General features: G+C 36.7%; 1 protein-coding gene across 1 annotated transcript; it reads left to right on the top strand.

Moving 5' to 3' along the window:
• Positions 1 to 10,397: 10,397 nt before the first annotated feature.
• Positions 10,398 to 11,226, top strand: LOC148548235 (zinc finger BED domain-containing protein DAYSLEEPER-like). Its single transcript, XM_088495593.1, has 2 exons — positions 10,398 to 10,485; positions 10,757 to 11,226. The coding sequence occupies exons 1-2, from the start codon at positions 10,398 to 10,400 to the stop codon at positions 11,224 to 11,226; spliced, it is 558 nt and encodes a 185-aa protein (XP_088351719.1).
• Positions 11,227 to 14,167: the final 2,941 nt, after the last annotated feature.

Here is a 14,167-nt window from a genome sequence, read left to right as displayed (position 1 = left end):
AGATATAGAACTACCTAAAGGAATAGTTTCTAATTCATTAATTTTATCTTTATGTATGCATAAATCCTTCAGAAACTTTGCATATTTAGGTACTTGCTGAATAACATCAAAAAGGGGAACAGTTACCTCAACCTTTTTGAAAATTTCTACCATTTTTGGATCAAGTTCCATCTGCTTCTTGGGCTTCCGTGCAAGGTGTGGAAATGGGATAGGAATGGCGCCATTTGTAGCTTCTGTGTCCTTTGGTGCTCCATTCCTTGGCTGAGCTACTTCTTCTTCAACCATGTTTTGTACTTCCTCTTCCTCTTCAGCATCTTCCATTTCAACTATGTCTTCAATTGGGGCATGTTCTTATGGGCTTGGCTCTTCCTGATTCCTCTCTTGCAGTGTGGTTCCAGACCTTAAGGTGATAGCATTGATGCCACCTTTGGGGTTAGGTAAGGGTTGAGAAGGAATTCAACTGGAGCTTAAAGGCTGGTTGGTGAAAGCAGGTAATGAATCTATTCGAGAGACGAGAGCTTGTAAAATGGCATTCAGACCATTTAAAGTAGAGTTCAGTGTAGCCTACATGTCTTGTTGTCCTTGTGCAAGAGAACGAAGTATCTCGTCCTGAGAAGAAGGAGAAGGGTAAGTGATCTGAGGGGCCTGTTGTTGGTTGTTCTGAGGTGCTTGGGACTGCCTTAAGTGAGGTGCTTTGTAGGGCTGGTTTTGGTTTTGCTGTCTGTTGTTGTTATTCCACCTCTGATTTCCATTGTTGTCTCTGCCTCCTCTGTTGTAGTTGTCCCTCCAACCTTGGTTGGAATTATCCATCCAACCTTGGTTGTAGTTTCCACCTTGGTTGTAATTGCCGCCTTGTTGATTGTACCCTTGATTCAGGCAGTCATAGAAATTATGAGTGGCTGCCAAGGTGCTATCCTCTTGTTGGAGCTGTGGATACTCATCAGTGTAATGACTATAATCAGCACATATTCCGTATACTCTCGAGGGACTAGCTGTTGACTTTGTTGTGGTGGGGGAAACTGAGATTGTTGTTGATTCAATTGCATCTACTTCAGTAGGTTGGTCATTTCACATATACTCTATGTAAGAGTAGTAGTCTCACTGCTAGAGGAAACCTCTGCAACATCCCTTGAGTGGGGTTCCTGTGCCTGTGATTCCGAGTGGACTCAACTAGGTCGCTAATCAGTTGCCATGCTTCATCTGCGGTCATGTACTTTTTCAGAGAACCATTACTAGCACCATCCAATGTGGTCTTATCCCGAGGCTTCATGCCTTGAGTGAAGTAGCTAATCAACACCAGCCTGTCAATCATGTGACAAGGGCATGCATCTAGAAGATTCTTGAAGCGCTCCCAATACTCATAAAGGGTCTCCGATTCGCCTTGAATAATGCAGGAGATCTCCTTTCTCAGTCTATCTGTAACTTCATCTAGGAAGTATTTTTCCAAGAAACTGAGCGTGTCCCAGTTGATAACAGTTGCTTCAGGTTGGGAGTAGTACCACTCCCTCGCCTTTTCCTCAAGAGAAAACAGGAAGGAAGTTAGCATAATAGAAGTTTCATCTGCACCATGATGCCTTACAGTAGAACAGGCTGTCTGAAAATCCCTGAGGTGCTTAATAGGCTCCTGAGCAGGTAAGCCATGAAACTTGGGCATCAAGTTGATTAGTGCAGTCTTCAGTTCAAAATCTGCAGCCAGATTTGGGTGACGCACTTGATACGGTTGCAGGGTAAAGCCTGGGGCTCCTGCCTCCTGGAGAGTGATCCTCCTGGGTGATGCCATGTTACCTACACGTAAATCAACCAAATTAGTAGCAGAGGAGCTTGTTTCTCCCTCAGATGGCGGTTCAGATTCACCCTCAGAGGCTAACCGACGCCGAGCTCGCCTAATACGTGAAAGAGTTCTTTCAATTTTAGGATCAAATGCGTCTAAGCTCGGATCAGGCAGTGAACGCGTCGTTCAATAAGAGAAACATATAGCTCATGGTAATAAAATAAAATAAAATACGTAAATAAATAAAATTAAAAATATTTACACCAACTAATAATTTAGCACACAATTGCAACTCCCCGGCAACGGCGCCGAAAATTGATGCGTGACGGAAATCAGCCAATTAAGAAATCAATATAGGAGATACGTTGCGAGTATAGCTCTTAACCAACAAAAATCCGCCTCATCAATTTAAAAGGGTTGTCACAAAAATTAGAATAAAAATACTGGGAGTATGAGTCCCAGGTCGTCTCCCAACGAGTTGACAAAAGGGTGCTATCTTATTAATCAGGAGTTTTTCGAGAAATTTTGAGTTGAATGACAGAAAATAAATAATTGCAAATTAAAAGAGAATTATATATTCTAATTAAAAAGCCTTGACTGGGGGAATGATTAATTAGAAGTTCTATCCTTGTTGGAATTTTCTCAAGTGTAGTATAAAGAGGTTATTGTTTTCACTTAGTTAACCCTTACTAAAAAAAAGGAAAGTCAAGTGATTGAGCTAACTCTTATTCGCAAATCCTAGTCCTCTCCCTTGGAAATGTCTAGTGTTAGTAAATACAGAAGTAGCCAACAACTTTCAATTTAACTAATCACTTGAGCATTCCAACTCAAGTGTCTCCTCTTAATCAACCCCGATGTCAAGTTGGGGATCTACTCCATTGACATGGATACTATCTTTGTTGTTGGGAGATTGGAATAGAAAAGAGACATAATAAATTAAATAAAATAGGGATTGAAAATCAATTAAAGGAAAAAGTAATTCTCTATATTAATAAATCCAAAATGCAACATAATTATCTGAACAGGATTAATAAGTAACTAAAAGAGTAAAGGAATAAGGAAACAAACTAGAATAGTACTTCAACGGTGATGACTCTTCAATATCCAAATCCAAAGCGAAAGCATAAACTATAAAACTATGAATGTAAAAGAAAACCTAGAGGAGGAGTGATTTCTCTCTAGATTCATATTGAAAAACTAAAAACTATGCTAATGAGAATGTGTGTTGAGTCTCTACATGTTCTTTGGCTCTAATCTGTGTTTCTGGGCTGAAAACTGGGTCAAAACACGGCCCAAAATCGCCCCCAGCGTCTTCTGTTAATTCTGTAGATCGCGCATGTCATGCGTACGCATCGCTGGTCGTCTTGCAGAATTCCAATCCATGCGTACACGTCAGGCACGCGCACGTGTCACTGCAAATTTCTCCATGTCGCGCGCACGCGTGAGCTATGCGTGCGCATCGCTGCTCGCTGGTTATCTCCTTAGTTTCTTGTGTTCCTTCCATTTTTGCAAGCTTCCTCTCCATTCTCTAAACCATTCCTACCCTATAAAGCTTGAAACACTTAACACACGAATCACGGCATCGAATGGTATAAAGGAGAATTAAAATACACAATTTAAGGACTTCTAGGAAGCAAGTTTTCAACCATAGAACAAAACTAGGAAGGAATTGGAAAATCATGCAAATCATTTGAATAAGTGTGCAAGGACTTGATAAAAACCACTCAATTGAGTACAAGATAAACCATAAAATAGTGGTTTATCAATAATGAAGCAACCCTAATTGACATGAAGTGGAAGACATGACAAGCATAGTCCACAAAGCTTAAAAAGCTCAAAAAGTGTCATTAGGCAAACTTATGATCCAATTTCACCATTCTCGATGTTAATGCATCAAATAAGTGACTTATGTGGAAAATCAATCATAGCAAACATCACCTAACAAAAAATGCATCAAGAAGGAACAAATTGCCTAACTTAGATAGTGAAATCAAATTACATGGTGATCAAACATGCAATTTAGAAATCTAACAAGCATTCTCAAAGGCAATGTTATGAGTACTTGGTGTGCATAAAATTCAACATTCAAAACTCAATACCAAGTAACAATGTATGATCTCAATGAAAATATCCAACAATTAATGACAATAACAATATCAATGATTTAGCAGCAATTTCTCAACAAAATCAATAAATCAACTCAATTATCCAACACTTAGCATAAAAAAATGAGAATTAAACTAAATAACGAAGCAAATAACTAACTAACTAACAAACTAACTAACTAAACAACGGTGAGCATGGTGGATGGTGAATGGTGGTTGAAGATGGGAAAGAAGAGAGCAGAAGAGAAAAGAAGATAAGAAGTAGAGAGAAGAGAAGAAAAGAAGGATGGGGGATGAAAATAGGGGCGTGCGTACGCATAGAGGGACGTGCACACGCACAGGGTGTCACGCGTACTCGTCAAGGATGCATGCGCGTGGTGTGGCGAAAAACGTGAATCGACGCGTACGCGTAAGGGACGCGTACGCGTGAAAGGGCGAAAAAGCAAAATGACGCGTACGCGTGAGGTACGCGTACGCGTGGGTGGAAAAATGCAAAAAGCTTGTACGTTCGCACTATACGTGCAAACAATGCAGACAGAGGCCTCGGATTGATGTGTGCGTGGGCACAGGGCTGTGCCCACGCACAGAAAGCTGAAATCTTTTTTTTTAAAGGAAAGGATCATGTGTGCCCGCGCACACAGGTCCGTGCGCGCGCACGAAAGCAAGATGGGGGATGGGTTCACGCACACAGGCTGTGCTAGCGCTGCGAACAGAGGGCACTACAAAGAGTGTGTGGGCGCACAGCCGTATGCGCTCGCACAGGTCGCGAAACTCACAGTTGTGTGCGCACGCACACAATCGTGCATACACACAGATGCGCTGTTTTTTTTTTTCAAAAAATTTTTCTTTTAAAATCTAAGGTACCAAGTCTTAGCTCAATCAAAATTCAGCCCCAAAGCATTCAAAACATCACAAAATCATGATCCAAACCAAAATTAACATAGCTAACTCAAAATTAAACTAATTCTAAACTAATCAATCAAACAAAAATGCAATAAAAGCAAATTATAAACAAGGAAATGATAAGAACAATGTTACCATGATGCAGTGTCTCCCACCTAGCACTTTAGTTTAATGTCCTTAAGTTGGACTTATAGAGAGCTCTCATTAAACCTCCTTGAAATCCCACCCAAGCTTGTATTTTCCAAGGCTTTTGAGACTCCAAAGCTTGTGCACCCACATCTTGTTGTCAATTCATTTCATTCTATCTATGTAAGAAGCATTTGAAATTCCCAATTCCTATAGTACAATAGTAACAAAACTCACAATGCAATGGGTGAGAATTCATAGGATAAAAAGGAATCAAAAACCAAAGGTAAAAGGAACAAATAAAATGAACTCCTAAAACTAGCAAAAACAAGCAATCAATCAAAAACCAACTATTCACATATTCTCGTATTAACATATTTACAATCAACCAACAACAAGCAAGTAACATATAAGCTATATACACTATCCACATATTTACAATAGCCAATAACAAGCACCATTACAACACCCCGGCAACGGCGCCAAAAATTTGATAGTGGCCTAAAGTGGGTTCAGAATTTATCTCAAGATGAAGTCGGCGTTGCAAGTATAGTTTCAAACCCAACAATTGACCAATATCAAATTTCAATATGAAAATATCACAATCAATACAAAATTAACCGGGAGTTTTAAGTCTCGGGTCGTCTTCCCTAGGAGTTGCAATTAAGTGTCCATTATTGGCTATAGGGAAATGGGGGTTGGATGATTGCAAGTGAGAGCAAGTACTATAAATGGCAAGAAATTAAGGTGCAAGAAGGTAGCTTAGCATGCAAGAAATTAAAAGTCAAAGCAATTAAAGAAAGCAATAAAAAGGCAATTAAATGCTAAAAAGAGCTCTTGGCAAGGATTGGGTAATGAGGGCTTGCTATCCTAGTTATGGACCACAAACATGGTAATTGTGTGTGGATTAATCCTAATTAGTTAACCCTACATCGAGGATAAGTCAATTAGGCATAATTAATCTCAATCCATAAGTCCTAAGTCAACACTAGTGGGTCACTTAGAGTTAAGGGAAACCAAATTAATTAACAACCCTCACACATTGTCGAATGGACATCCACCACTTAAGTTCACCCAAACACCCAAATTCCCAACCAAGAGTGGGACAAACTAGGCTAAAACCAACCCAAGAATTTTATCAAACACTTGGGAGGTATGAAAATAAAGCATGGTAAAATGACAAGAGATAATAAATGCTACAACTACCAAGCAAGGAAAATAAATATAACAACTTAATATAAATGACATGAAACATAAAATTGCATTGAATGACAATAGAACAAAGAAAGGTAGAAGAAACTAGATTAAAAACAAGAATTAAACATAAAAAATGCAAGAAATTAAACTAAGAAACCCTAATTCTAGAGAGAGGGGGGAGAGAGCTTCTCTCGCTAGAAAACAACCTACATTATGCTAAACTAACTCTAATTTCTCCCCCCTCCCCTCACATGGAATGAGGCCTTACTTGATATAGGAAAAATCAGCTTCAGAGAGTCCCAAAACTAGGCTCTGGAGGCCCAGAAATCGCCGCCAGCGATTTCCATTAAGTGAGTCACGTGCTGGCACCGACGCATATGCGTGACCCACGCGTACGCGTCGTTTGGCGAAATACACTCCCACGCGTATGCATGGGTCATGCGTACGCATCGCCAAACTTGCGTGCGTGTACGTACGCACGCATCTATGTGCGCATGCACGGAAGCTGAATCTTCCAAAACTCATTTCTTCATGCTTTCTCCCTTTTTGCCTGCCTTTTCATCAATTATTCCATCCATATTAGTCTTATAATCCTGAAATTACTCATCAAATACATCAAGGCATTGAGTAGAATAAAAGTGGAATAAAATTAGCTATTTTAAGGCCTAAAAAGCATGTTTTCACAATTAAGCACAAATCTAGGGAGAATTACAAAACTATGCTATTTGAAGGAATAAGTGTAGGAAAAGTTGATGAAATCCACCCAAATAGAGCAAATGAATATCATGAAATATGGATTCATCAGTCATCCCATTCATCAAGTTGAAGAACGAAGATACATCTTAGAATTGAATCAAGCACGGATCGAAGAGAAACAGTAGTACTTTTATTAATCCATAAAACTCAGCAGGGCTCCTCCCCTCAACCTAGGAGGTTTAGAAACTCATACTGATAGAAAATACAATGTGAAAAACAAAATATGCTGGAAGGGATCAAGAGAGTGTTCAAAGTATGTGATCTTCTCCCTTAAATACTAAACTAATGACTAAGGATTACATAAAAAGGGTGAAACAGTCTTTTAGTACCAAAATCCACTTCTGGGGTCCACTTGGTGAGTGTTTAGGCTGAGCTTTGATGAGTTCCACGTGCTAGGAGGCCTCTAGGGTGTTGAACGCTGGCTAGGGGGTCCTTTATGGGCGTTGGAACGTTGGTCTCTTCTCCTTGGGCGCTGGACGCCAGAATAGGGCAGGAGGCTGGTGATTGACGCCACTTTTGGGCCTTCAATTCTGAAGCAAAGTATGGACTATTAGTCTATTACACATTGCTGGAAAGCTCTAGATGTTAGCTTTCCATAGCTATTGAGAATGCTCCATTTGGACTTCTGTAGCTCCACAAAAGCTCTTTCGAGTGCGAGGAGGTCAGATCCGGACAACATCTGCAGTGCTTTCTCTGCCTCTGAATCAGACTTTTGCTCCAGCTCCTCAATTTCAGCCAGAAAATACCTGAAATTGCATAAAAACACACAAACTCAAAGTAGAATTCAAAAATGTGAATTTTACACTAAAACCTATGAAAACTTAATAAAAATTAAACAAAACATGCTAAAAATTATATGAAAATGATGACAAAAAGCGTATAAAATATCCGCTCATCAAGCTCTATGTTAATTATTATGATATTGTGTGAATTAGATTGTGCCTCTTGTTATTTTGGAGTTCAATTTGGTGGTTTGGAATGAAGTTCGGGTGATCGGGGTTGCGAAATTGAAAATTGTGACTTGGAGCTTGTGGAGGAGAGGCAATTTGAGGTCTTTTTGGCTAGGGAGGAATTGGTCAAGGTATGATTTTAGTTTTTCGTAGTTAATATTTATTGTCATGTAAAAACTCAGGCTAGTTGACTGTAGGAAAAGTTAAATTATATGAATGATTGAGGATTAGTGATTTTGTTGGAAATTGTTAAATGAATTTGTTGGTTTGATCAAGTATATGTGGTGTATGTATATAATGTGAAAGTGTTAAGTTATTATGAAAATTTGATGATTATTGATGTTGGTGATGACTTAGAATGATTATTGTAACGACCCACATTTTTGAAAATCTAAATATAAATAAGTTATAATTTATTTTATAAATTGGAGTTTCTTATTTTTAGAAATTATTTTATTATAAGTAATTAGATTAATTTTATAACTATTTAAAGTCAATCAAATTCATATTCTTATATATATTTTTGTTATGATGAAATATTGTACATAATTAAACTATAATTCTAGAAATTTATAAGTAATGAAAATTATACGTATATTTTTGTTTGAGTAATTGATATCTTTTATCCTTTTGTTACTAATGTCATTTATATTAGTAACTCATATATATTATTACTTATGTTTTAATATATCCAGCTTTTATAATTATCTGTTTAAGATATTTATAATTTGAATCGCTGACTCAGCAGTTTGGTTTCGTGACACCTAAACCCCCTAATGACACCTAGCCACAAATTCACCATATTATAATCAACAACACTTAATCCTTCTTTTTTTTTTCATTACCAAACCTGAACCCAAAGAAAAGAAAAGAGAAAGGCGGTGAGGGAGAGAGAAGGAGAAACCATGGAACCTCCGAACTTTCGGCTTTGATTTCTTAAAATCCGTAACTCCAATAAAAAATCTAATCCAATCAAAGTGTTCATATCTTCCTCCTCTTCACGTTGATGTCACTTTTGTTCGGGATAAATTGATGGTGGAGCTGTTGTCCCTCCATGCAATGTTTAGCCGATGGAGCCCCGGAAGTGGAGTAGCCGATTTTGATTTTTTTTTTCCTCAATTTCTCATTCAGAAACCATTCCTGAAGCTTCTGTTGTTGTGATTTCTTCATAGAGGTAGGATTTGATAATTTTATAATAATTAAATGTGAATTTGATAAGTGGAGATTGGTTTGATTGATTATTGTTTAAGTTTGATTAAGTTTATGTTGAATTTTTGTAGAATTATTATTGTTTGCTTGAGATTTTGGTCCGACAATGTATGAACAACAAGCTGGGGTGTTTTGATTATTTTGCAGCTGTTGTGATGTGGTATTTTGAGATAAAATTGATGAGGCTTGATGGGCATGAGATTAAATTAAAAGCTGTGAAAAATCAATTACCAAAACCATTGAAAAACTAGTTAAAAATCAAGTAATTTTAATTAACCTTTGATGAGTTTGATTTGGTTCTTTGAAAAACACAAAACCCTCATGTTTTGACTATTTTGTGGCAAAAATATAATTAAGAAAGAGTTTTGGTGCTGGAAGTTAAATAAAAGAAATTTGTGAGTTAAAATAGAATTTTTAGAAAGTTTAGTGATTAAAGTATAATTTCTAAAAAGTTTGAGGGTCGAAATAAATTTTCAAAAGCTTTAAGAATTATATTAGCTAATTTTGAATTATTAAAAAATGATAATGTTTTGAGTTTTATCGAGAAAAGTACTATGTTTGAATTTGATTTATCAAGAAAAGGTTTATGTTTCGAGTTTGACTTATTTGAGGAATTTGAGGAAGAGACACCGGGAAAGATGTAGTCCACTTGCTCCAGCTAGGGATGGAAATAGGCCAAGCGACCTGCCAGGGGCCTGATAGAAATAGGCCGGCCTGAGCATGCAAATACATATATATAGAGTTTTATTATACTAGTAAAAATGCTATTAGAAGTATTTGAACTTGAGTCTTCTCTCATATGAAAATACCTTTATCCACTAAGCTATTTGTCTCTTTAATCTTTGAAGTTAATCAAATAAAATAATTTTAAAAACGTTCCCTCCACATTAATAAAGAAACAAACATATACACGGTCATTTTCTCTTTTCTTCTCTACTCTGCACGCTCTTCTATCAGACTACCATCCTCTTCATCTTCTCTTCCTTTAACGGTACGTACTTCTTCTTCTTTCTCATGTCATTATTTTTTATTTTATTATTTTTTATATTTATTGTTGTAATGATAATTATTTTTTCATCAATTAGGGTTTTATTCTATCAAAGATCTTTTTTTTAAGTTTGATTTCTTTGTTTGTGTTGTGACATTGTTTCTACTTTTTCGAACATAAATTTTTATCATTTTTTTCTTCATTAAAAGGTTTTTACTTTATGCCATTGATATAATGAAAGTAAAAAAAAATCATGAGATTAGTGTTATCTATTAATTTTTGTTTAGGCATTACAATAGGCTTTAGAAATGCCTGAATCTGTAACTCCAAGTGATCCATTGGCCAATCCTATTTCTTTAAATTGAAAAGAAAATAATCTGTCAGTACCAATAATGCCAACAACAGATACTGGCATTGCACCATTACAAACACCAACACTGACAACAACTATTACAAATCAACCAGTCATTGATGAAAATGGTAGTAATGAAACTGTTGTTATAAAAAAAGAAGAAGACTTCACCAATTTGGGATGATTTTGATCAAGTTGAAAGTTCTCAAGGTACAAAAGCTATTTGCTAGTATTGCAAATCTGTGTTTTCTTACGCTGAAAAAGGAGCTAGTACTTCACATTTATGGAGGTATTTTAGTAGTTGCTTACAAAGGAGATTGCATGTTGCTGCACAAAAAAAGCAACCATTGATTCCATTTCAACCTTTCAATTCAAGTGTTAATCCCTTTGTAACACCAGGTGCAAGATATTCTCAAGAAAAGATGAGACAAATAATTGCTACAAAAATTATGGTTCATGAGCATCCTTTCAGCATTGTTGAGGATGAAGTTTGGATGTGGGGCTTCCAATACGCTAATTCTGAATTTCATAAAGTTGCTCGCAAAACTGCTCGAAGTGATTGCTTGGCAATATATGAGGCAGAAAAGAAACAATTGAAGGCTTTGTTACAAGGTGTTAGAAAGATAAGTTTGACAACTGACATGTGGATATCAAACCATCAAATTGTTAAATATATGGTTATCACAAGTCACTTTATTGATGCAGAATGGAATCTTCAAAAAAGAGTTTTGAGTTTTGTTCAGGTACCCGCTCCTAGATGTGGCATTGATGTTACGGATGCTATTTTCAAGTGTTTGAAGACTTGGGAAATTGAAAACAAAGTCTTCTCGGTATCTGTTGACAATGCTTCCTATAATAATCATGTCTAAAGGCTCTCAAGGACACTATTTCAGAAAATAACTCATTATCTGTTGGTGGTAGTTTGTTTCATGTTAGATGCTGTGCCCACATTCTGAATTTATTGGTACAAGATGGGCTAGGTAAAACTAAAGGTATTATTCACAAAGTTTGTGAGAGTGTTAAGAATCTCAATTTTAATAATTCAAGATTTAAAACATTTGTTGAGATTGCTAATTGTAACACCCTAACTACCAAAGTTCACACTTCCGGCTGCGCGACTCTGATAGCTCGGACATTACGACGACTTTTATACTATTTAATACTAAAATATGAGCCTGTTTAAAACTTTATATCGCAATACCGATCCAAAAATACTTTCATCCGATATCATAAAACTCATAAAGAGTACATCCATACATATACATATATATATATATATATATATATATATATATATATACATACATACAAAATATTACAGTCATTATCCAATATAATCCCTATCCCCCTTACAGAATATATTAAGATAAAGGCGATGGTACAATAAACCATAACTAAAACAATACAGAGCATCTCAACAACAAATAAATAAACTCTTCGTAACTTCTGCGCCCATATCCTGAAAGGGGAAAAATGTAGGGGGGTGAGAACATCATCCTCGAAAGGGTTCTTAGTAGAGGGTTTTTGGGAATTACTGTAATAGGATACGTGAAGATAAACCGTACTAGTGATTAATAACCGTCTTATGCCTCCTTTTCAAAAACAACGGTTTACAGTAAAAGTAAAGTCTAAAAATCTTTTCTGAAGGAAGAACCGTTCCATTCTCAAAAACTCAAAAGCCCTTCAAAACAGTTTATCTATGCTGAACCAAAACAACCTTTCATATTTTATTCCAAACCAGAAACACAAACCGAAAGCAACCATCGGTTCATCTCATTTCAACCACAGCCCTAGGCCCAAACAATCCAACCATCAACCAATCACCACAGTCCAACAGAGTCCCAGTAGCAAACACAAATAGGAAGATGCAAGCATAAACAAACAGTTATTGCAAGTAGAACAATTAACAATTATTCACATAGGCAAACCAAGTATAATATGCACACCCAAACAATGTCACATAGATGCATATGATGCATGCCTGTCCCTAGTGGCTGATGATATCATCTGTCGGTTATAGAGCCAACCCGACAAGTCCTGGTAGCTAACCATTGGACTGTCCCTCTGTCGCGTATCCCCAACTCGAGTTATACTCAATATAAACTTGATCATAATCATGATCCATTTCCAACACCCTCACTGGTGTATATTCACGGGGGCAAGCTCATCCGGGCTTTCACAGTGCCCGGCCACACTTACGACATCGGGTCAAAAGAGCTTCGAGTCTCAACCTGGAGCACGTGGTGGCTAGCCACTCCTTCCTCCCAGGGAAACTCTCATCTCCGATAGTGGAAGTGCAACATTCACATTTATCAATGATTCAGCATAAACATTTATTCAATCTCATCCATGGATCAACATCCATCTCAGCCATCCGGCTCACGGTTCATTCCAGAACTAGCCAATATCCATATCATACACAGCCATTCCGGCTCACGGTTCAATCCAGAACCAATCAATATGTATAATCATGCACAGCCATTCCGGCTCTCAACAAAACAGCACTTCCACATTCAAAATCATCAAATTCATGAAATCGGCATTTAAGCCATAAATCATTTTCCCAATTCATTTCACTTTAAAATCAAGTTTCAACTCTTTTCAGCCTTGGCTTTAAAGATCTCATTTCTCAAATCATCTCAGGCTCATAAGCCACTTTTACTCAAGGTAAATTCCCCTTTTAAAAACAATGCCACTCTCGGCACCCTCTTTCCAAAACTTCCATAATCATGGTAAGTTAAAAATCTCTTTGAGATATTCAAAATCACTCATCCAACAATGGGATTTTATAACAAAAGTTTCTCGGTAGAGTCCCAAGTCTTTAGGGGAGAATAACATAACTCATTTCGCCAAATTCATTTAAAATCATTAAAACATTGGCTTTCCGATTTGAGTAATAAAATAGGATCTAAGCCAAACCGAGTCACGTAATCCTTTACTTCTTTCAAAGCCGTTTCCTTTACTTAGGCAAAACCAACTATAACCCCCATGATAAATTCTAAAGCGTTTTAACTGTCCAAAATTATTTTAGTCTTGCAAAAATTCAGAATTTAAAGAGTACTTAAAACCTTTCTCAAAACATTTCAAAATGAAACTTGTCAATAGACATTCAGGTTCTTTTAAAGTCAATTGAAACTTCTTTAATTGAAACCCCAAGTCAAATTCAAAGGCATTGCCCCTGTCACATTTAAAATAGCTTCAAAACATAAGTTTCATCTAAATAACTTTCTCCTGAAAGAGATACAATGCCTTTCTTAAGAAGCAAGACTAAATCACAATTTCCTCATTAGTAATTCATTTCAAAAGCATGAATCATCCTTTTCTTGATAATTCAAATAAAATAGTAGAAGTCCTTAACTCACCATTTTTCCAAACAATATTCAATAAAGACTCGGATGTTATAGAAATTTCGGCAGCATCTTCCCTAAAACTTGGACTTTGCTACCCGGTTCGGGTCCCAACTAAACCGTTCCACAATCCTTTTCAATAGTCCAGAATCCAAAATCAATTCAAAATCAAGCTAAATCCAACAGTCGCCTCATTGGCATATCTTAAGAAAACCGTTTCAAAATCACACCAATATCAACTGAATTAACTCATTTCCAAAGCTTTAAAGAAACGGTTCAGCGACATTCATTTATCAAACTAGATCATTTAAAGCAAGCCAGGCTGAATTCAAGAGTGGATTCTATTTTTCACATTCTCAATAAAAATTAACTCAAATCAATTCTCAACGGGTTAAACTCGATTTCAAAGCTTTAAAAGAATCAACTTGAAAAGCATTTCGTTTCACAAAACCACACAACAATT

This window comes from Arachis ipaensis, chromosome B8 (assembly GCF_059453495.1).
Source record: "Arachis ipaensis isolate K30076 ecotype BB chromosome B8, ASM5945349v1, whole genome shotgun sequence".
In the NCBI taxonomy this organism is placed as follows: Eukaryota; Viridiplantae; Streptophyta; class Magnoliopsida; order Fabales; family Fabaceae; genus Arachis; species Arachis ipaensis.
The sequence above is the reverse complement of the archived record's forward strand: the minus strand, read 5'-3'. Positions and strand labels throughout refer to the sequence as shown.